Source organism: Echiichthys vipera, assembly GCF_963691815.1.
Source record: "Echiichthys vipera genome assembly, chromosome: 18".
Taxonomy (NCBI): Eukaryota; Metazoa; Chordata; class Actinopteri; order Perciformes; family Trachinidae; genus Echiichthys; species Echiichthys vipera.
Window position 1 is genome coordinate 5901246 of NC_139843.1, and position 24734 is coordinate 5925979.

A 24734-nucleotide genomic window follows, 5' to 3' on the forward strand; every position below is an offset into this window, starting at 1 on the left:
CCGGTGAAGATGTATAGACTTTCTAGCACAAGTTGTATATACTGACTCAGATATTCCTCTCGGTGCGGCTCGGGTTTGTTCGTGAAGCTAGGCCGATCGTATTTAAGTATTCCGCGTCATGAAAAATATCCATTAAGAGTCCTCTATCTCTAAATTAGCCGGTCGAATCCACTGGTCTTGCACACACCTTGAAGTGAATCTACTGCAACGATAGGAAAAATAAAGTATGACTGAGGTTTCGGTGCTCGGAGGCTTCACGTGTGGAGTTGGGGCGACGGAGAGAAGTGGAATAATAAGAAGTTATTTGTATATGTGAGAGAAATGACGGACCATTTGTCTGTAACATTTTATTTTCTCTGATAAAGAATATCTAAAGAGGGGCCGTTCATTCTCCCTTTCACCTGCTACCAGAGAGACGCCCTAACTTATCCTTGCGGGACATGAAGGTGTAAACTGTACGATACTTAATTTAAGAAGACATCTAAGTTTGAGGATGTTGGAGGGCGTATGCTTTCAAGCTGTCTGTGTATATTAGTTTGCTGTAAATAGTCTGATGCATGTTCTATTCTTTCCATGAGCTCGAGCGGGAAACATGTATAGCAGTGTGTGTGTGTGTGTGTTCTGACTCTGGTGTGTGATTACAAGCGCTCGGATCAAGATAAGGAGACTGCTGTCCCTGAACTGTCCTTATCATTTTTCCCCTTCCACCAGACAAAAGCGAAAGGTTTCTTTTTTGAGTTTTTGATTTTTAATGTATTTGCTTGCTGAGCAGAGTTCTCTTGTCTGTACATGTGAGCTTTCAGATCGCTGTGATAAAAAGTTTAATTAAAAACAATAAAAAAGAATGTGTTTTTAATCTCACCATAACTTGATTGTAATCTGTACAGTCAAACCCTATGTACTGGAGAAAAAAAAAAAAGAACATTTATAAATGGTTACCAAGTGAAACGCGCCCCGCATGTCAGTCATTTGTTTTACTGAATATCTGTAAGTATACACCTTTCATTCGCACGACTTTGGTCCACGAAACGACAGATAACACCAGTGTGTCGACAGAGATAATGTACAATTCACTACAACTCCCAAAGTCACTGCATCTGTAATGACATTAACGTTTAAAGTCGTGGTGTTACGTTGGATGTCACACGTGTCGACCTTTTAACCGAATTATGGGCGCCAGTTTGACCTTGAAATGCTTCATCTGAGATTGTCAATACAAAGAAGAGGAAACTTCTGGTTCTGCTGCATTAATATTTATAACTGTCCACTGTTACAGGAGTGCAATGCCATTTTTAACCTTTATTGGTTCAAATGAACAGCTGCTATAAAGTTCTTGCAGACCAGAAAGCCTCAATAATCGGTACGTAGGCTCCAAACCTTTTACTCCGTTTCATTAAGTACATCTTTTCCCATCTGATTGTATGTTTGCATGTATCATATGTTTTGATGCGCTCAAAACTGCATTTTTGCCACCAAAAAACCCCCAAAAAACAAAGTATTAACACTTAATATTAGTGCGGTATATAGAGTTACTACGAATGTGCCTTAAACTAAAAATCTGACACAATCCCCACACTCAAGGACCATGAACACAACTTCAAGTCAGTGACTGAAGCGTGTCGAATTGTAAGAGAACAAAAATGCGGAGTGACTAACCTTTAACACACCCATGTAACACATAAAATAGCCATTTAAAGTGCTTACAGAAACCCAGGAGGAGGCTACAGTCCTTGAAAGACACCTCTAACTTGAGGAAAACAACCGTTTCTAGTCATTCTTCTTTTTCTGTGTGAACAGGTGAACCAGTCCGGGCACAAGCACCATGACAATCTGAGGCACTATGACGAATTTCACAAAGAAGAGTCCGTAGAAGAGTCCTTGTGGTCGGACCGGGAGTGGCAGGCGGTTGACATGGTACAGTCCCATGGAGGAAATGGCGAGAGCCAAAGCCCGTGGAGCCCAAGGCAGAGACCATCCACCGGGCTTCCAGTACTGGGCCAGCCCCAAACCCAGGAGGGCCCCGCAGTCTCGGGTCAGAGAGGAGAACGGGGCCGTATCCAGACGAATCCACTCCGCGCGGCTGCACCATTTCTTAGCCAGAGCAATAGACCTGAGGAATAGATAGAAGACGTCCAGTCAGTCCACACACACGACAGGCTCATCGATACACATGAAGGTAATAAGAAGACGAACCAGGAGAGGTCCACTCCCAGCTGCTGCAGTCCGGCGTGCAGCATCAGAGTACTGAGCAGCAGGCCCATGCTGAGGCTGAAGAAGAACAGCAGGGGGCGGCCTTCTGGCACTCTGCGGCCCAGAACAATCCCCAGAATGAAACCTGACAACACAAAGTCAATGAAAAACATACTGTGTGCTCCTCCTTAACCTCTGTGGAAGATCCTCTCTATGATACGATGATATCCTGAGTGCACAGTCTTTCACCTGAAATGTTTCTATACGTTTACACTGTGCGCGTGTGCGTGCGTGCGTGTGGTTCTATCATTGAGTAAACTGGTGACTACTGGCTACGTGAGATATTTTTTGAATTATTCATACTCTACACAGTGCATAAAAACTGATAAATGTCACAATTAACCCAAACAGTAAACGCAACGACTGCAGAAAACATATATGGATACATTTTAATCAGATTATTTCCTGTGAATATTGAAAGATTTTGTTAGATGAGGTTGTTTTCAGGTTTTTTAAAGGAACTTTTAATACAATTCTCTGTATTTCTTTAGAACTTTTGTATTTGTTTTTATGATTTTTAGGCACCAATTTATAGTGGAAGGGCGTTTATTTATGTAAAGGAAAAACACAGGTGACTCTTATGTAATATATTCATTCAGCTTCAACCGCTTGTCCCTGTCAGGGTCGTGGGGGGCTGGAGCCCATCCCAGCTGACATCGGGCGTGAGGCGGGGTACACCCTGGACAGGACGCCAGTCTATCACAGGTAACAGAGGCAGACAACCACTCACACTCACACCTACGGGCAATTTAGAGTCATCAACTAAGAACCCAGAGAAAACCCATGCAGACATGTAAGAAATGTATTTTATACAGTATATGTATGGATTTTTGTATGTAAAATGAAGTATCCAGGTCGAGTGTTCTAGCTTGTGCATGAAACTGTATTCAGACCTGTGATGGAGCCGGCGACGACCTGGTGAGGGAAGTGTGCGAGGATAAAGATCCTGGAGACCCCGACCGCCACCAGCATCACCACGTAGAGCAGGTACGGAGCCGCCGATAACACCGCGCTGGAGCCACGGAGAAACAGAGTCATGAGCGCTGATATCCTGCAGTTTCTTTACCTGTGCATTTTATCGGGCATACCTGTGCGTACGTGAGTACAGGAACGACCCCAGCGAGGACACCACGACCCACCACACTGCTGCCGTCACCATCGCATGTCCCGACGGACTGCCTGAAAGACACACAGAAGAAGAAGAACTCCTTTATTCCTTTATTGATCCCAATACCAAAGAGGTAAATTCAATTTTTTCCCTCTGTTATTATTATTATAATTATTATTCAGGCCCGAAATACACACACATGCACAAACAGGACCTATATACATGCAATTAATGGAGAGATGTCAGAGCGAGGGGGCTGCCAATGGATCGGCGCCCCGAGCAGATGGGGGTTCACTGCCCAGGAGATGAACTGGCACCTCTCCCCACTCCCTTCATGGTCCACGGCTCACCTATGTACTGAGCTACTGCCGCCCCAAGCTTCACCGCTCCGACTGCACCGTCTGTGGCTGAGACATGACATATTTTGTTGTTTTTAAGGACTTCTCACCCGGGCCGGTTTCACAGGTTGAGGGAAACTGGAGAACGTCGGGTTGCTTGTGGACAAACAGACGGGATTCACCGATCCACCAGAAGGGCCTTTCTCCAAACAGCATCCTGGGGAGAATTTGAGTACACAACACATGATGTGAAATACATTTGTACACATCTGTCCACATACTGTACCAGAGTGTGTGACTACAGGACTTTAGGTGGTCTTCTCTACTGGATATAAACTTGTGTTTGTCAAATAATCATTTAATCCTCCTTTCCCTTTCTAACATCTCCTTAAGTCTGTGTCCATCTACGCTCATTCTCAACAGTTGCAAACCACACATTTGTCTCATACTTTCTTACATATTTTTACACATTAACATTCATACTGTTACTATATATACTGCACACGTTTTAAATTTTCCATATATTAAATTTCTAAATACTGGGGTGGAATGAACAGATATTTCTTATTTCTGTTTGTTCTTATAATTTTTCTGTACCTCTAAAATGGAGCAAATATATATATTTTTAAAATTTTCACTGGGGATCATGAAAGCATTTCTGTCTCTTATTCAATACCTATTTGTTAAAATATATGAATAAGTATTATAGCTATTATCAATGTGCTATTGTGATAAGTGACCGAAGTTATGGATATTTGTATTTTAATTGTATCCATGCGAAAATGCATGTTGGATCTATGTAAATCATAAATAAGTCATAGAGTGTGGTCTATACCTAGTCTGTAAAGTGTCCTGAGATAACTTTTGTTATGATTTGGCACTATAAATAAAATTGAATTGAATTGAATTGAACTCTGTTGAAAAAAAAAAAAAGGAAAAGAGGTTCCGCTTGTAGCTGTTTCACCACGGACAGCACACACCGTTGCACCGCATTTGCAATCGTCGCAACGTCAACAGAATAAAATAAAAACTTCATTTTTGTGATTTAAATTTTTTTTTAAAAAAACACAACAGTTGCATTTGCATCTAGCTGACTCATCTGAATGACGTCACGCTGACACGTTAGAGATACAAAATGGAGAAAAAGTTACACATTAAAAACCGTTTTTTGTTGTTTTTACTGTTGTTGTTTTTTTAATGCCTTACCATTTAAACACCAGGTTTAACCACTCCGTCACCGCTGCCACCCACAGCACCGCGACCCCGGCCCGTTTGCTGATGAAATACGTGAAGGGAAAGACGAGCAGGAAGGCTGCTTTGGGGTCCCCGATGTGGGTGACCACCAGCCACAGCTTCTCCTGGCCCATGGTCCCCTGCTGCAGCCTCTCAGCCACCCGGATGCCCTGGGCGTGAACGGCCTCCATGTTGTGCGCCCCCTCTCCTGCACATAAACCTCGACGTGGATGCAAAAGACAAACCGCAAGACTGGATATTCTGTGTTTCAGGAAGTGCCCCTGCAGCGGAGCGTGCAGTACCGGCGCGGCACCGGAAGAGGGAGCACTTCCGGTGTCATCAATGTGAGACAAAGCCACTTTGTGCTTCGGTTAATTTAATTATGTAAACATTTAATCTTCACTACACGCATTTAGTAGATCATTAAAGAGATAAAGATTAAGTTAAATGTTTAATAGAGTAATTAGTATTCGTCCTATTAGAGTAAATGACCAGATCGCAGCGTACATCTTTTTAAAACATTTTATTTAAACTTGGGATTCATTACAGATATTTAAAAAACAACAATAGATCATTTATTTTTAGAAGATTTAAAAATATACAGAAATATTATTAAAATATATTAATATATATACTAGACAATTGATATAACAAAAAGAAATCAAAATTAAGATTGTGCTTCCTATTTATTTTTTATTATTTATTGATATAAAAATGTAATCTTCAATACAAGCATTTAGTAGATATTTAATGAGATAAAGATTAAGTTAATTTTTTAAAATAGTAATTATAATTTGTCATAATAGAGTAAATGTCAAGAGCGCAGCGTACATCTTTTTAAAACATTTTATTTAAACTTGGCATTCATTACAGATATTTAAAAAACAACAATAGATCATTTATTTTTAGAAGATTTAAAAATATACAGAAATATTATTAAAATATATTAATATATATACTAGACAATTGATATAACAAAAAGAAATCAAAATTAAGATTGTGCTTCCTATTTATTTTTTATTATTTATTGATATAAAAATGTAATCTTCAATACAAGCATTTAGTAGATATTTAATGAGATAAAGATTAAGTTAATTTTTTAAAATAGTAATTATAATTTGTCATAATAGAGTAAATGTCAAGAGCGCAGCGTACATCTTTTTCAAACATTTTATTTAAACTTGGCATTCATTACAGATATTTAAAAAACAACAATAGATCATTTATTTTTAAAAGATATAAAAATTTATAGAAATATTTAAATATATATATATATATATATATATATTAGACAATTGATATAACAAAATACATCAAAACTAAGATTGTGCTTCCTATTTATTTTTTTATTATTTATTGATATAAAAATGTTATCTTCAGTAAAAGCATTCAGTATATATTTAATGAGATAAAGATTAAGTTAAATGTTTTATAGAGTAATTATTATTCGTCATATTAGAATAAATGACCAGAGCGTACATTTTATTTAAACTTGCCCTTCATTAGAGATATTTAAAAAACAACAATAGATCATTTATTTTTAGTAGAGATAAAAATATACAGAGATATTTAAACAAATATACATACAAAAAACATGTAGAAAAGCAAAATATAATGGTATCAAATATTAAGACAATTAATATAACAAATAAAAGACATCAAAACTAAGATTGTGCTTCCTATTGAATTTTTAAAATTTGTTTATTTATATAAAAATGTAATCTTCAATACAAGCATTTAGTAGATACTTTAATGATACAAGATTACGTTCAACAAAATAAATACATACAAACAAAAATAAAGATAAAAAATGAATAATGATAGTAAAAAAAGTGAGCTACACCAGGATACATGAGCAATGAAAATTAAATTGAATTAAAGATATTAAAGTGGGAGCACAGATTTATAGTTTTGGTAGCTTTCTTATTATTACTATTATTATTATTATTATTAGTAGTAGTAGTAGTAGTAGTAGTATATAGAGGATATTGACTTGAAATACACCTCTAGTTCTTTCAACACAAGAGCTGTCCACAGCCATCCATTTTAAAATGAGGCGTAAACAGGATATAGTTTGTGAATACATTTTTCTTCTACTTTGTTATGAATACAGTATGTGTGAGGTAAACCCATGCTTTTCCAGTGCCAATAAAACCTTCCTTGTGGAGAAAAATTATTTTTATCTTAAAAATAATGTTCTTATATGTTTATTGTTACATTTCTCGTCTTGTGTGTTGATACCAAGGAAGCACACGTACATTTTTTTCAAATTCTTTATTTGCAATTTGAACAAATATAATACAAACACAACAGTTTGGCATCGTACTTGACAATGATATATATGTGAAAAGACAGTTTTCCTTTCAAAACACAATACACATTAAATTATAATGACATTACATATGAATACTTAAGATACAGAGGCATAGAGAAAAAGAAAAAAAACAATACATAAAGTAAGAATAGATGTGAAGAACTTAAATTAAGACGTGGGCTATACTGTTATAAGTCTTTAAAAAAGCCATGTAACTTAGTTAATTCAATTCAATTTTATTTATAGTGCCAAATCATAACAAAAGTTATCTCAGGACACTTTACAAACTAGGTAAAGACCACACTATAATAAACATAGACCCAACAATTCCCCCGTAGAGTACAGTGGCAACGAAAACCTTCCCTATAACAGACAGGAACGTCAGACAGACCCAGCTCTGTGGAGGACGCACATCTGTCTGCACCGGTTGGGGAGGAAGAAAAGGAGAGAGAAAGAGAGAAAAGACGGACGGATGGACAGAGAGAGACAAAGACAGACACAAAGACAGAGACAGACACACTTCAAGTAACAATAATATCTATAGTAATGTGAATATAACTTATTAATACAGCAGAATAGTAGAAACAAGCACAGCTAAGGTTGTAGATTATAATAGCAGCAGGAAGCGTCATGCAGGACCACGGCAGCAGGCACCACCACCATCAGCAGAGACCTGCGGGACGACAAAGCACAAACAACTCCGGGGAAGAAGCTGAATTAGTAACATGCATTGATGAGACATGAATGATACAGACAGAGAGGAGAGAAGCTCGGAGTATCAGGAAAAGTATTATATGCGGTATAATAACATTTCTTATTACTGATCATCTGGATAGACTCAAAATAGTTATTTAAAGGGATTAAAATGTGGATAATTTGGTTTTGTGGATATGATGCTTCCCTTGAAGAACTAGTAAATTGACAATCCACTGTATAGGAAGCGCACGCACATCGACACGCCCAGTTTCGTCTCATGACGACATCACGTCGTTTTACGTAAGGCAGGCGCTCCGGTTTCCTGGCGGAGAAGATGGCGGCTCCTGGACCGGGGGAGTATTTCAGCGTCGGGAGTCATGTCTCTTGCCTCACCTGCTTGGGCCAACGACTGCAAGGAGAAGTGGTCGCCTTTGACTACCAGTCCAAGATGTTGACTCTGAGTATCCTTTTGTTTCGTGTCGAGCTTCGGGGCGGGTTGCTTTGCTCGGCCTGCCCGGCTGCAAGGGCCTGTAGGGTGAAATGTGTCAAATAGTGATCCGCGCAGGCGTAATTGGTGGCAGCGGAGTTACACATCTTTGTCCGTTTTAAATATCCTCACTCGCGAGCTACTCAACCCATCCATCTAGTATCTGTTGAGGACACTCTAGGTGTTGTTGGGCATTTTAATGGCTTCGCGTTATCCGCTAGAAAGAAGGGAGCATGTGTTTTGAATCCACTCATTGTATTTGCCTCAAACATGGATCACTATCTGGCAACGGATCCTAGTAAAGGCATCATGGCTGTGTGCTCTCAACGGACACTAACCGTTGCTAGTCAGCGAGCTAGCTGACATTCGTCGCTCGTTGCCCGTGTACGCACGTTTACGTCGCGTAGTTCGTGTTTCCGTAGTTTTTTACACATTATAACAAGTTTATTTCCCAACGCTCGAGATGAATGGACACGCGAGTTGCCCCTCCACGCTTACAATCAAGTTGCTGTTAGCTTCGGCTAGCATGCTAACTGTCGGTCAACCCCACACTCACACTGGCGCTACTGCTAGCTTCATTAACGGTATTAGCATTCCCGAGATTATCAGATGGGCTCGTTTTTTTTACCCCCTCACACATGTCTCACCCTGATCCTGGTGACATTTGTAATTGTTTGGGGATTTATGGGCGTGGATTATGTTACAATTTGTTTCATTTTATCAAAATTCACAGGCGTCAAGGGTTCAGTACACCCAACATGCCTACACCCATTCATTGACGTTAACATCTTAAAGCACGGATGGTTTATCCATGGGTTGGTCCAGCATGCAGCACCTAAATGTTCATTATATATATATATAAATATATATACACTAGGGGTGTAAGGGTACACTAAAGTCACGGTTCGGTACATACCTCGGTTTTGTAATCACCCTACGGTAGGGTTCATAGTCAAGGGAGGAAATGGAAAAACTGCTTGTTTGTCATTAGTTTAATTAGTAAACAATTAAACTCAACAACACAACAGTTAAACAGTTTTCGTTGTCAGTATTAAAACATACAAATAAAATGTATCAAATGCAATTCTCAAATAAATAAACTACTAATTAAATAATTGCAACTGCAGCAATAACATAGGTTATGGCATCTGTCCGTACTGAATTCCCAGGTAGGGGTTGCACAGTTTTTTTTTTTTTCACAGTAACACCTGGATGGTGCCTCTTTAAATGCGTGTGCATGTTCATAATTAACCTGGAATCTGAAGTTATCCCACGCCTGGGCTTTGAATGACAGGGGGACGTCTGCAAGCTCAGGTTTCATGTTGTCGTTGGCACGCAGTCCTCTCACTGTTGGTTCACTGTTCGCTAGCCTTCCATCCTTGCATCCTTTGCTACGGCTCTGCCTGCTGCTGCTACTCTCACCGACTTTCTCTCGCTGGCTGCTACTGCGCACCCACGCTGCGCATGTGTGAGCCAAGCCAGAGGCTAAGCGGTACGGAGGGGGAACTGCAACTTCAAATATTTAAGTTCCCCACTGCAACACAAGATGCCATTTGTCATTAACGCTATGATTGCCATATTTAACGTCCGCGGTCCACCTTTGTACCCGCCCAGAAGTGCCTGTACCGTGACGTTCGGTACTAGTGATAGACCGCTACATCCGCCGATATTCACATTTTGTAGGTGTACTGGTATCGGACTATGAGGACTGCTGTGTTCGCCGATAATTTTTTTCTTCTTCCAGGCATTATTTACAAACCGGCGATTTATCGTCTTCGTGTACTTTTTATGATGTAAATTGAGGGAGCAAAAGTAGTATCGGCTCCAAATATCGACTCAAGAAAATCGTCAGTCCGTATCGGTCATCGGCTAAAGCTGATCAAAAAAGCAATCAGTATTGGCATCGGCCCTAAAAAAAAATCCATACCGGTCTATCCCTAATTGTTACACCCCTATGCATTTTATATATATTTCATTATAATATTGTATTATATTTACATATAAACACACCAAATGGCAATAAAACAATCATTTATTAGTCCCGTCGTAAATTTTTACTCACTGTGGGACTAACATTGAATTGTATCATCCCTTTACCTTATGGGTCTTTCTCTCTCTCTTCGTTTGAACAGTCAGACACTTAAGTGCTGTCTAACATAAACTGACTTAACATCAAAGTCAAATTGGTTTATAATATAAAACAATCTGAGTCAGACAGTGGGTCAGAAAAGCCCGACCCACATAAAAAGCTTTCTTTTAGATTTAATCTGATGCTTTTCATCTGAGAATGAAACTTGGTTCAACCTCGTATTGAAAGTATAGTCGTGTCAAACTAAGGTTACCTTGTTGCTGTCTTAATAGGTCAAATTATGTCCTAGCTTGTGTGTGTTTTTATTGGATCAATGGACCAAAAGAAATTCACTTAGAGAACTGATGCAATATCTTGCAAATCGGACTAAAATATGGAGAGAGAGCCTGCGGTGCATCATAATCGCGCTGACAAGTCTAACAAGCCGTTCCCGTATTGCTGACGAGGCAAGTGGGGTCAACGCCTTAGGCCCGACTCGTCATGGTTTCAGAAAACCACATATTTATGTTGAGATACATTTGCAAAAATTTTCTCTCACTTTGTGTTAACGTTGACACAATACCAGAATTTGAATCATTCACACAACCTCTTCTAATCATAAGAGGTTGTGTGAATCGTCTCAACTGTTCTGCTTGCGTCGAAATATGTACGTGTATATGGTGTCGTTTTAAGCATATGGTAAAGAGAAAGTATACTATATACACACAATACTACCAGTGCACTTAAACATCAAGATGCCACAGCTGAGTTTATTTCATTAATGAGGCATTTGTAAAATAAGTTCAGCAGTCACTTGGTAATTGTAATTTGGCTTTTCAGTAGAGAAAATCACCCAAAACCACAAAAATTGAACCCTTGCTTTGCTGCTGTATGCATGTATCTATGTTATGCATGTGCATTAGCTGTACACAATTGTAACATGTATTTCATTCATTCATCTGTGATTTCTCTATAGGTGGCCGTGCTGCTTTGGCCTCTGTAACTGGCACTACCGCTCACTGTCCGTCCGTGTTAGTCAGCCAGTGTTCTCTGTGTAATGAGCTCCTCTGTGCAGCCCGACGGCGTTCCCGACTGTCGTTTTTTTGTAACTTGTGATGCATTGTCATGAAGTTGTGTGCCTTGACTTGAGTTCTTTGAAGAATGTGCTTCCTCCAGCGGTAAGCCAAATCTCAACGACGTCATCCTGATCAACTTAGCCTATGTTTCTGATGTGGACATAATTAATGACCGCACCGAGACTCCACCCCCACTAGCATCACTGAATGTTAGCAAGGTACGTCTTTTTGTCCTTTTTATGTCTTGCTGTGCGCCCCCAATTGATTGTGATGATAAATGTGAAGGGAATTATTAATTTCTGAGCCAGATCATTGAAAAGTTACACTGTAAATGTAGCTCATCATTTAGCCGGAGCCGTGACTCAGTGAGTCCCTCAAAAGATGTGGCTCGTGAAGGCAGGTCAATCACATGATCTGTAGGCCACTTCTCCAAATGATGCATTCAGGGAATTCCTGTCAACTTTTCAAAGAAAGGAACTATTAAACTAGGCAGTTTTTTATCAAACAGTCAGCAAAGTGTGGATCCTGATTTAACACCTCGGCACATGACGGCCAACTTGTAAATGTGTAACTTTAATTGTGTCCTCCGGCTCTTTCATCGGTCTAGTTAAGTGGTGTGCACTGCACCTACCTCGAAAATATGATGCGTTCACTTAACATCGGGTCGTGTTTAGAAAATGTTTAATTAACAGTTGTGTTTTCAAGGTTGGGAATATGCCCTGATTTGAATATACTCCTTGCAAAATGGTTCTACACAAACTGGTGTTTCATCTACACTAACTCATGTACGCCTAAAATCATTTAATATTTGAAATGAAACAATCCAGTCATTATATTTGAAAAATATATGCCTGCAGCTATCGATTTAGTTTAGTAATCGAGTATAATCAAGCAGTTGGATTAAAAAACACGAGAAAATAAGAACTATTAGTTTCCTTTTTAAAAGAAAATCTACATTTTTATTGCACAAGTTGCATGCAACATCTGTAAAATACTAAACCAGTTGTATTGCATTGAAGTGCCACATTCAAGCAATACACACAAGTCTGTAGAGCTCCGTATCGTCTGCGTGTGCTGCAGTGTGGCGTCGCCAAAGAGTGGGTTGCCTTGTATCGTTGTCCATGTTTCTGTGTGGTGGGTCACTCTGGAGGCTGGATGCTTAGGCTGAATAAGCGTTAATGTCGTGCTATTGTTACGGTAGTTGGGTTTTACAGTAGACTCACTCTAGAGTTTTCATTTAGCCTCAGGTGAAATGACTCCAAACTTGAGACCCTTTTTCTTTCCCTCGCTATTTTCTCTCTCTTCCTCTACTTTGTAGTCTGTGCCATCACGTCGTCTTCACAGCATGTGTCCACCGTGTATCTGGTGAATTGAATGATTATTAATAATCGAGTTGCAGGAGGAATCGGTTTCAGCCTTGGTGAAAACGCACAATCCAAGTCAATATCAACAGCTGGTAAAATACAGTGACAATCTGAGCTCATTCAGATCTACATAAAGATCATTTAGATGTGAAGCTAAAGGCTTTGAGAGTCTGGAAGTCTTTGGTTCAAGTACCTTAAGTGTGTTTGAATTTTATTCTTAAAGAGCCGTACAAAGCCTGAATATTTCCTGATTTATGAGTTCACAAGGGCCAGTGAACGCCTCATAATAGAAGTTAACAACCACAATGGGTTCTGGTATAATAAGGCTTGGAGAGTATACCCCGTTTACTGCCTTGTCAGCTTGTGATGACCGCTTTAGTCTTGAAATATTGACCACTATGGATCCAGCTCCCGCACACAACAATAGAACAACAAATGAATCATGTTTGTGTATAAATTTACTCCCTGTGATTAACTAGTTGCCTATTCAGGGTGTTTTTTTTACTCTGTTAAAGCTGAGCTAAGTTATCCCCCCCATCACCACCACCACCGTGATGTTACATGAGAATTAATGTTAGGCAGATCAGTGAAAGTGAAATGTAAGCGTATGTCGTTGAGCCACTGAGAGGGATCACTATGTTGTGGCAATCATGTATGCAAATTAGATTTAGAGAATGTAATGTGGAGCAAAAGAAACCAAAATCACAGGAGACAAACGTTGAAACTGTTCTAATGTGTTCTTACTCCTGGTTTAAAAAAAATTCCTAGTGCGGAGCTGTTGCATTAAATAATGTTTGATGTTAAGAATGCCTTTTTGTTCTCTTCATCTATTCACAGCTTGCCAATCGAGCACGGACAGAAAAGGAGGACAAGCTGTCCCAAGCCTATGCAATCAGTGCTGGGGTTTCTGTGGAGGGCCAACAGCTATTCCAGACTATTCACAAAACGTAAGAACTTCACACTATTGTTCATTCAACAGAGCAGAGTCAACCCTGCTAAAACAATATTAGGCATCAGCACATACGTACCACACAATTACACGCACACGTGTGTTGTAAACGCCAAGTTTCCACTGCACGATTGAGCATTTTCACTCAACGACAGCTTTTGGAGCTCTGTGACAAAAGCCCATGATCTGAGGCTAAACGCTGTTGCCTCCACGCACAAAGCACCCTTGGGCGTCGGTTTTGAACGCACTAGGCTTTCAACTGTAAACCCATCTGCTGCACACACATCAGGGGTTCCTCCTGGTGAAAGATCTTGTAGTTGGGTCGATCCTTTCTACCCGTCAGTGCTTGTAGTTTGAACCATGAGCAGCGCTGAGAGTCCTGACACAATAACAAACTGATGACTTTGCAAGTTTTGTAGCGGGAACTTGGCATTCGATGAAATGATGCTCATATTTAAGTGTTTTATGCCGTTTGGTATTGGCTTAACTTAAAGGTCTCATTTCTGATACAGACCCAATCTGAAAGGGGCCACGGCTCGAATATGAGCACAGGCTTGACTCAGGTTCAGAGTCGGGGTCTTGGTCACAGGGAACCTCAGCTAGCAGCGTCATGTCAGCCCAAGACCGCAACAAAGTCCAAACAGTTCTTTTGTTCAAATCTCTTTAAAAAAACAAACAACCCCAACTATTTAGAAACAGGCTGTTGAATTAAAAAATGAAAGCAGTTAAAATGCTTTCATTGTCTTTGTGGTAATGTTGAGGCAGATGTGCTGGATGAGTGTTGTACTACGTTTAGTGCATTTTTGTTTTTGGGGTGATTTGTGCACTGATGCTTAAGCACCTGCATGTCTTGTGTGTGTGACAGTGGAAACAAGGTGATTAACTCCCCTGGTTTGTAGCTCTGTCAGTCCAGCAAGGAAGACAAATTTAACACACAATTTGACTAACAGAATCAATGTTGTTAGTCACTTTGATTATCCAAGCGGGTGTCAGATTTTGGCTGACTGAGGCTGATCCCAAATCGACTAAGTCGGCATGTTTTGCTTTTAATAATCACACAAATGTTTTTATTTCATGATCTTGACGTAAACTGTCAAGATCATGAAAAAAAAAAAATCCTCTCTTGGTATAGCTGAATAACATCCCAATGTTGAGTTCACCAGCTGTTACTAGAACATGAGAAAAACATTTCTGTGGCTGTTTGAAAAGTTAACAAGTCACGTTTGGTCATGCACCGTTTTTGATGGTTTTTAGATTTGCATGTCAGATATCTGAGCGGACCCTATTTAATCCTCGTATCGGACCCTTATCAGACACCAGTATGTGTGTTTCCTTACTTTGTGCGACTGAAGCATCTTCTGTAAGTGGTCACTCTGATTAAATCCATCTTGAAGATCCTATTTATGTTCCAGGTCTCCTTAAAGTAGTCAAATATAAAATAATATAAAACATTTCCCAAAGAATTTTGCAATCACAATTTTTTTTTCTCTCCCAGTGACCAAATCGCTGATTGTGTTTGTCTCATGTGTAGTTTCACTTTTCACCCCTCATGACAAGTATCCTGATCGCTTTAACTTTGCAGTTAAGCCGTATTCATCTGTGCTACATATTTGACATAGACATAGTTATATATTAGTGGATATTGCATAAGAATATCCATCAGTCAAAACCACTTCATGAAAGTTCCTTAGCTGAGAAAATGTAGAGTTAAATGTACGGAAATCATTTCCTGTCATCTTTCTTTGTTTGCTGCAACAAAACCTCTTTTGAGCCGCAGATAGGATGATGTTTGCTTTTCTCTGCAGCATCAAAGACTGTAAATGGCAGGAGAAGAACATTATTGTGATGGACGACGTCGTAATCTCGCCGCCTTACCAGGTTGAGAACTGCAAAGGCAAAGAGGGAAGCGCTTTAAGTCATGTACGCAAAATAGTAAGTATGCTTTATATTTCTACCAGATTTCACCGACTGTACACAACTTTAGGGCTGTAGCTAACGGTTATCATGCCTTGGTGCCGGCGATAGCCTAACCTACCATTTTCAGGATCTATATATCATGATATAGAATGTTTTCTGGTGATTTGTGTACTGTTCTGTGTGACTCAGTGCTTTTTATTTGCCATGTATTTGAGTATTTATGATGTTGCTGGGAACTTGCAAAATGAACATAACGTGCAAAGATCAGAAAGTCAAACTTAAATATTGCTGCTTTGTATTTTAGCTGCTGTTTTTCAACACTGCGATAGAAACTTTACAGAGAAATATATACGATAGACATTTTCATACACGTCATACACGTGATCGCTCACCCCTATCAGCTGCTTGAGATTCAGTGTCATCCCTGCTATCGCCTGCATGCATTTGACTTCATATGTAGAGCTGCACCATGATAATACGATATGACAAGTAACAGAAGGAGTTGGGAATAAAACGAGAGAACCAGAGAGAAATTCAAGCTCTGCCTGACCTTGAAGGGTTCAGATGCTGCTCAGATGCTGTTCAGCCGTCCGACAGTGTTGCCAGGTCAGATTGACAGTTTCCTGCCCAGTCACAAACTTAAAACTTGTCCAATTCAATAAAAACCAGCCCAAACATAACCTTGCCAGAAACCATGTAAAACCATTAAAACGCAATAGAATTAAGCAGTCAGAGCTTCGTATCTGCAGCACATGACCAAAGATAAAATGTGAGATAAATATACTGTCGCAACAGTCAAACAACCACATACACAAAATGCTTCTCTGGCGTTGTAGCGTAACCAAAATAAAGTGTTCAAAAACACCACCACCAAAATCCACCCATTAAAGAAACTGGACTATGGAGAACAGTAGAACCAAAGTCAGCGATGATGTTAATGTAAGCAGGTCCTAATGGAGCTTGCTTGGTAAAATTGTTCTCAGTGTTTTCAAAACCAAGCCAAATGTTACCGAAAGCAGCCTAAACCTCATCTACCGGCCCAATACTTTGCCCAATGCTGTTTTTCCCAAACTGAGCAGAAACCAGGACAATATGGCGACACTGCTATCCTACAAGCACCTGGGTCGGAGCATACTGACACCTTTTAGGAAGTTTCATTAATACCCAACATGTGTTATCTACTTTAAGACAAGTCAGTTGATGTATTTGCTGGCTTTGTAAACTTTAAAGCGTGCTTCACTGTGTTGCTCTGTTACAATGCTAGCATGAGTTTTTGAGTGCTTTTGGCGTCCATTTTTTTTTTTTAATGTTTTGGTTTCGTTCCTGCAGGTTGAGAAACATTTTAGAGACGTGGAAAGTCAGAAGTCCATGCAACGTTCACAAGCACAGCAAACACAGAAGGACTCCACTTTATCTTCTTGAGTTGGCAGTGCGGGTCGGCCCGGGGGAAGGCGACGCGGGTGGTTTTGTTCCCACTGCCAGACTAAGTCGGCATTCCTTGTCCTCAGTCTGAGACCGCAAGGAGGAGCGCTGAAGGCCCTGGATCCAGAAGATCAAAATACCATTAAATGAAAAAGACAAAAAAGAAAGAGGAAAGATTAAATCTTAAATTAGACTTTATAAAGAATAATTTAAACATGAACCATAAAGCAACCATAGTTTCCTTAACTAACTTGTCTCATTCTGCCCCGACCCCTTCCTCCTCCTCCTCCTCCTCCTCCTCCTCCTCCTCCTCCTCCTCCTGTCCCTGAAGCCTTTTCTTTTTCCACCCTCCTTCCTTTGCCTTCAGTTCCATTTCAAAAAGAGAAAACTAGAGCAGTCAGAAAGGCTTGTTAGCTTTATTTTCTGTCATTGTTTCCTTTTTTGCTGTATCCATGTTCTACTGTCTGTATTTTCTGTATTTTAAACAAAATGTGACTTGAAACGCCACACTTTAAAGGACATTTTCTAAAATAAAAGTAACAAAAATTCTGACTGTAATACTGTAATTTTCAACCAATTTTTGAACGATTTGAATCAACACATTCCTGGAACTTTAACTTGACCGTGGGACACATTTCAAGGTAAACCACGCCGCTTGCCGACCGGCGTATTTGTGGTTGGCCTGCGTCACGGTTGTCCTTGGGGGTCACAGATCAGGCCGCCACATTGTCCACACTATTGATGAGGTTTCTTCGGATAATGCTCGGGTTTCTTTTCACAGATTTAATAGTCTGATCGTGACGCATGCGTGTGATTACAGGGAACTGAAGTCGTCACTGTTTCAGATGAATTATTTAAGTGTCTTAAGCCTCTGGTTCCTCTAAAGCAGCTTGATGACATCCACTGCTCTCCTCGTGGCAGCAGCAGTGATGGAGGGTAAATCCGCAGTGTGAAATCTTTATTTAAACACGTAGTTTACAAATGGACTGAATACTGCAGCTGGAAATGTGGACTGGGATTCCTAAATCAGCGGTTTCTATGCTTTTGGCTGGAAATGCAGCTAGATTTCAGGTGAGCTGGTGTGGTTTGATGGGAGTTGGTTGTTCACTCTTAACTCTGATTATACGTGCAAATCTTTTCATTATTGCTTAATATTCAGGTTACTTCCTTGGTTTCTGAATGAAACTACCTCAGTGTTTTCAAGATTGCACCTTCCTCCAACACTCCTGCCACATATTGAGGTTTGAAAAGTGCCCATTAGGACGGCAACTGATTTTTCTTATCACTTCCTGCTGGTTTGATTTCTGGATTAATCGTTTGCTCTATAAATTGTCACAAACTAGTAAAATGATGTCCATCACAGTTTTGCAAAGTCCAACGTGATGTCTTTTTAAATGCCTAAAATTGAGTTTAGTGAGATATTAAACAGAGAAAACTCCTTATTTTAGAGTCTGAAAGCAGATTTTTCTGCCATTTCTTCATGAAACATTACTTAAATGATTATCAAAATAATTGTTGATTGACTAATTTGTTAATTGTGGCAGCTGTAGTGCCCATTGAAATTCCCCAAAGCTCAAGTTGATAAAATATAAATAAATATATATAATATAATAAAAATAAAATGCCTTGTTTTGTCTGAAAAACAAAATGGAGGACAAAAACAATAAAAACATTTGACTTTCCAGAGAATTTTGCTTTGAAGATGTGAGTTGAAATTAAGAAAAAAAAGCTCTTTTTGCCCACTGATCCTCAGTGTTGTAAAGATAATAGAAAAGAAATACTTCAATGATCCCTGAGGGGGAAACTGGTTCATTACATTCACTCCACTCTGGGTCTAAAGTAGCAATGAACATAGAAATAATGAATAATATAGAATAAGAAATCTGCAAAATATGTTCTGCTGCAATGAATAACTACTCTGTATGTGTAAAAGAATAAGAAGTAGAAGTAAGAAATAGGTATTGTGTAAAAATCATACTATAATATAGAAACTGTCGAATAATGGACAAGAAATGTGCGAAAATATGTATACCACAGTAATATACAGGTATATACAGTATGTGTGTGTGTATGTATATATTTATATATACACACAACAGTTTAAATCATTGTGCTGTTATATATACTGTATATATATCATATATATTTTCCCATATCTCTATTTCCACATACATAATGCATATTGGTCTTGTTTTGGCTCCTGGCTCCTGATTGGCTCCTCAGATTTAGCTATAACTCCATATAATATATATATATATATATATATATATATTTTAAATGCGTTGGTGTGCAATACCAAGACAAAGTCACTGCTTCCATAAAGAAAAAGCTTCATGTATCCAAACAGAGAAGCCGACGTAAATCCTCATTTTAGGAAAGAATCCAAACCCGTGCAGGTTTGCTGGCCGGATATGTCTTGTGATTATCTCTTTAAGCCCATAATCCCTCTCTAATCAGGAATATTCAATGTCTGCTCACAGAGAATTTAGTGAAATGACACATCAGAAGGCGACCGTGCCCTTCAGACCCTGACCTAAACTAAAGATGCCCGTCAGTGGCGGCACGATGCTCGCTGTGATGCCTCTGATGCTTCTGCTCTTGAACGCCGCGCTGGGCTTCAAGCTGTGCCCCAGCCACTGCCTGTGCTACGAGGCCTCTGAGCTGGTGGACTGCCGGGCTCGGGGTCTGGTCCTTGTGCCTCCCACGGTCCCCCACGGGACCTGGCTGCTGGACCTGAGTGGGAACAAAATGACCGACGTCCGCAGCAGATCCTTCGTGGGGCTGTGGTCACTGAAGATCCTCCTGATGTCCAACAACAGCATCCACACTCTGCACCCACAGGTACCAACAGCACTGTGCGTTTCATCTGATCGTGCATGTAAGATTCTGTTTATGAGCAGGGGTAGAACCAGTATCAGATCTGTAAGTTGAAGTATTTATACCAATAGTGCTTAAAATCAAAAGCACTGCATTGCTATGTACAGTATTTTACCCATAAAGCTTTATTACTGGTGCATTAAAGTTAAGCAGCGTTTTAATGCTGCAGCTTGTGGAAGTGGCACTAAAACCCCGGATAAGAGGTGGAAGATGAGTGAGTGTGCGTGTAGTCGTACTTCATATTTAGATGCATCTCTAAAAATGTGCCCACCACAGCTGGAACCCACTTTCCCTTCAGCAGACAGTGTGACAGCGTGACAGCGTGACAGGCTGATCCCATGTAGAGCATTTAATCAGGGTTGGGACTTAATTCGACTTGTAAAAGCTTCCCTGGCTGCTGTGGATCCTGGTGCTGTGTGTCTTGTTTTGTCTCTTAATGTTTTTTAACCGCCGCTCTTGTTTGTTTTGTGTGTTTTTAATATCTGTGTGTGTTTGAGACATGTTTGTGCTGCTGCTGTGTTAGCCAGGCCTCCCTTGGATTTACACAGATTTTGAAATCTCAGTGGGAATCATTTGGTTAAATAAAGCTTTAATGATAATTAAACAGATACCTGTATATTCCTGTAAGATGTTGCTCAGTTGCATTACCTGAAGCTGTCAATTGCAACTGTCAGAAAACCAGGAATAGAACAATCTGCACATGTTCACGTGTGTATACTGTATATATTGTTGTTATGTAGTGTGTTAGGTTGGGTTTCTTATTTTGACATGAAAGACGAAGAAAATCAAAAAGAGATAATGAAAGATTAAAAACAAGAAAGATTAAACAATGCAGATGTGGGAATATATATATATATATATATACAATACACAAACATATAAACATGTATATATGTGTATATTTACTGTATATGTTTATATAGTGTGTTAGGGTAGGTTTTTTTATTTTGACATGAAAGACGAAGAAAATCCAAAAGAAAGATAAAAAAGAACAAAAAAGATTCAAAACAAGAAAGATTAAACAAGTACAGATGTGTGAATATATATATACTGTATACAATACACAAACATATAAACATGTATATATGTATATATTTACATTTTCGATGCTCAAAATAAAGTATATTCTATCAAAATTGTTTACGTTTTCAGAGTTTAGTTGACTGACTAATTGATTATATCATTAGATTAATACACTCAATAATCAAACTATATTAATGCTAAAGTACAAGTGCTTTAAAACAGAACTTGAATAACACACTCGGTGACTTGTATCACCTGAAGCTGCCAGGAAACCGTGAATAGAACAATCTGCACATGTTCACGTGTGTATACTTCATATGTTTATATACTGTGTTAGGGTAGGTTTTTTATTTTGACATGAAAGACGAAGAAAATCAACAAAGAAAGATAAAAAAAGAACAAAAAGATTCAAAACAAGAAAGATTAAACAAGTCCAGATGTGTGAATATATAAATATATATATATATATATATATATATATATATATATATATGTATATATACAATACACAAACATATATACACGTATATATGTATATATTTACATTTTCGATGCTCAAAATAAAGTATATTCTATCAAAATTATTAACGTTTTTGGAGTTTAGTTGACGCACTAATTGATTATATCATTAGATTAATCCGACTGTTAAGTCTGACGTGACGCCCTTTCAAAATAAGACTTCCAGATCCAAACGCTCCGTTGAAACAAAACAGACAACAACGGCCTAACGTGAACAATTACGATCACCTCTTCCGACAGTTAAACACCTTTTTCATCCATAAGAAAGAGGTAAAATGACAATCACGTTGCTTTTTTAAAAACTCAGATCTGTTCAAACAAGGGGGAACACGGCACTGCGTTGTGGAAGAAATACAGGGCTTCGACCTGCTTGGACCCGGAAATCATATTTTGAAAGGGCGTTACGTCACGACTTAACAGCCGAACACACTCAATAATCTGGAATAACACACTCGGTGACGTCCCACCTGTTTCCCTTCAGGCTCTGTCGTCCCTGCAGTTCCTGGAGCGGCTGGACTTGAGTTCTAACCGTCTGCGTCGGCTCCCTCAGGACTTCTCTCAGGGCCTGTCCTCCCTCCAGGAGCTCCGGCTGGACCACAACCTGCTGACGCACCTGGACTCCGCTTCACTGGCTGATTTTGAAAACCTGAGGAATCTGGACCTTGCTTACAACCGCATCCGGACCGTGGACGTCGAGGCTTTCCGCAGCCTGTCTCGAATGACCCGCCTCAACCTGGAGGGCAACCGGCTGAATGTGCTCAAAGAGGGCCTGTTGAGCCGGCAGCAGCGCCTGGAGGTGCTGCTGCTCAGCCACAACAACATCTCACTGATCGAGACGGAAGCTCTGGCTCCTCTGCGTAGTCTGACTCTTCTGGGTCTCCAGGGAAACCAGCTGGACCAAGTCAAGTTCAAGACCCTCCTGAAGCTCCGGACCACCACCACCACCACCCACCTTCAGATGGCCTTCAACCGCTGGACGTGTGACTGCGAGCTGCAGCGTGACTTTGGCAAGATCCGTCACGTTCGTCACCTGCGCGTGGACGACTACGAGGACATCATCTGCTACGCTCCCGCTCAGCAGGTCGGCAGCTTCCTGGCCTCTCTGGACACCCAGCTGTGCGTCACCGAGACGGCGTCAGTGCTCATCATCACCATCACTGTGATGCTGGCTGTGATCGGTGCGCTGATCAAAGCAGCGACGGAGCACAACAAACAACCTGCAAGTGATGCAGAGTCAGAGAGACAAGACAAATGATGTTTTATTCAGTCGGGGGCTGGGGCGGGGCGATTGTAGTCTGCCACAATAGCATGTCTCCTTTAGTCATTTGTAGCAAAGTAGGGGGAAGAGAGAGAGTCCCAGAGATTCACAGCAACCACTTCTATGTCCAGCATGAGTGTCGGTACTCCTGCAGGAAGACAGGAACCAGGACCAGGACAGGAAATTCAGGGGACACCACACATGCGATGCTAATTCTCCAGATCTCACAAACTTATATATAAATATAGCCTGTTTGCAAGTGAGGGGGGGGGGCAAGGAGGATTTTGAGAAACTGGACTGTGGACTGTTCTTCCTCACCACAGGTTACGTCACAGTGCGTCGTCCTCCATTCGAGAGATTGGCAGTTCGATCCCCAGCTCCCCCGGTCCTCATGTCGAAGAGTGCTTGGGCAAGACACTGAACCCTGAGTTGCTCCTGGTGCTGCACATGGGTGTGTGAATGTGAATGGTTAGATTAGATGGTATGAAGATCCAGTACCATCTGTGTGAATGTCTGTGTGATTGGGACAAGTAGTGTGAAGACTAGAAAAGCGCTATACAAGTACAAGTCCATTCAGCATCCATGTAATGGTGGCTCAGGTGGCAGCAAGGACACAGACACAGATTTCCTCAGACTTTCTTAAACTTCCCTGACCAACCAGGTGCTGGATCCCTGGAGCACGTGGGGTGGGCTGAATCTGGTTCAGCTGCATGTTGGACTTCATTTACTCTTTTCAATATACTTTACACGGACTTTTTTCCCTTTTTGGACGTTACTATGACTTTTTTCACTTTTTAGACATACTATACTGACTTTATTCACTTTTTTGACATACTACACTGACTTTTTTCACTTTTTAGACATACTATACTGACTTTATTCACTTTTTTGACATACTACACTGACTTTTTTCACTTTTTTGACATACTACACTGACTTTTTTCACTTTTTTGACATACTACACTGACTTTATTCACTTTTTTCACATACTACACTGACTTTTTTCACTTTTTTGACATACTATACTGACTTTTTTCACTTTTTTGACATACTATACTGACTTTTTTCACTTTTTTCACATACTATACTGACTTTTTTCACTTTTTTGACATACTATACTGACTTTATTCACTTTTTTCACATACTATACTGACTTTTTTCACTTTTTTCACATACTATACTGACTTTTTTCACTTTTTTGACTTATTATATTGACTTTTTTCACTTTTTTCACACACTATACTGACTTTTTTCAGTTTTTTCACACACTATACTGACTTTTTTCACTTTTTTGACATACTAAACTGACTTTTTTCAGTTTTTTCACACACTATACTGACTTTTTTCAGTTTTTTCACACACTATACTGACTTTTTTCACTTTTTTGACATACTATACTGACTTTTTTCACATACTATACTGACTTTTTTCAGTTTTTTCACATACTATACTGACTTTTTTCAGTTTTTTCACACACTATACTGACTTTTTTCAGTTTTTTCACACACTATACTGACTTTTTTCACTTTTTTGACATACTATACTGACTCTTTTCACTTTTTTGACATACTACACTGACTTTTTTCACTTTTTAGACATACTATACTGACTTTTATCACTTTTTTGACATACTATACTGACTTTTTTCACTTTTTAGACATACTACACTGACTTTTTTCACTTTTTAGACATACTATACTGACTTTTATCACTTTTTTGACATACTATACTGACTTTTTTCACTTTTTTGACATACTACACTGACTTTTTTCACTTTTTTGACACACTATACTGACTTTTTTCACATACTATACTATGACTTTTTTCACTTTTTT

General features: G+C 39.6%; 3 protein-coding genes across 3 annotated transcripts; 2 read left to right on the forward strand and 1 right to left on the reverse strand.

The window, feature by feature from the left end:
• Positions 1–1734: 1734 nt before the first annotated feature.
• g6pc3 (glucose-6-phosphatase catalytic subunit 3) lies at positions 1735–5186 on the reverse strand. The gene is made up of 6 exons (XM_083933115.1): positions 4903–5186; positions 3807–3913; positions 3339–3429; positions 3144–3262; positions 2194–2335; positions 1735–2110 (listed from the first exon to the last, which is right to left on the reverse strand). Exons 1-6 carry the CDS (start codon positions 5118–5120, stop codon positions 1768–1770), a joined length of 1020 nt encoding a protein of 339 aa, XP_083789241.1. The 5' UTR covers positions 5121–5186; the 3' UTR covers positions 1735–1767.
• A 3054-nt stretch (positions 5187–8240) lies between these two features.
• lsm12b (LSM12 homolog b) lies at positions 8241–17765 on the forward strand. Its single transcript, XM_083932622.1, has 5 exons — positions 8241–8400; positions 11655–11788; positions 13772–13881; positions 15689–15815; positions 17130–17765. Exons 1-5 carry the CDS (start codon positions 8274–8276, stop codon positions 17220–17222), a joined length of 591 nt encoding a protein of 196 aa, XP_083788748.1. The 5' UTR covers positions 8241–8273; the 3' UTR covers positions 17223–17765.
• Positions 17766–19766: 2001 nt separating this feature from the next.
• On the forward strand, positions 19767–22896 carry LOC310960455 (uncharacterized protein; the record flags this gene model as incomplete). Its single annotated transcript, XM_083932163.1, has 2 exons — positions 19767–20063; positions 22123–22896. 2 exons carry the CDS (start codon positions 19767–19769, stop codon positions 22894–22896), a joined length of 1071 nt encoding a protein of 356 aa, XP_083788289.1.
• Positions 22897–24734: the final 1838 nt, after the last annotated feature.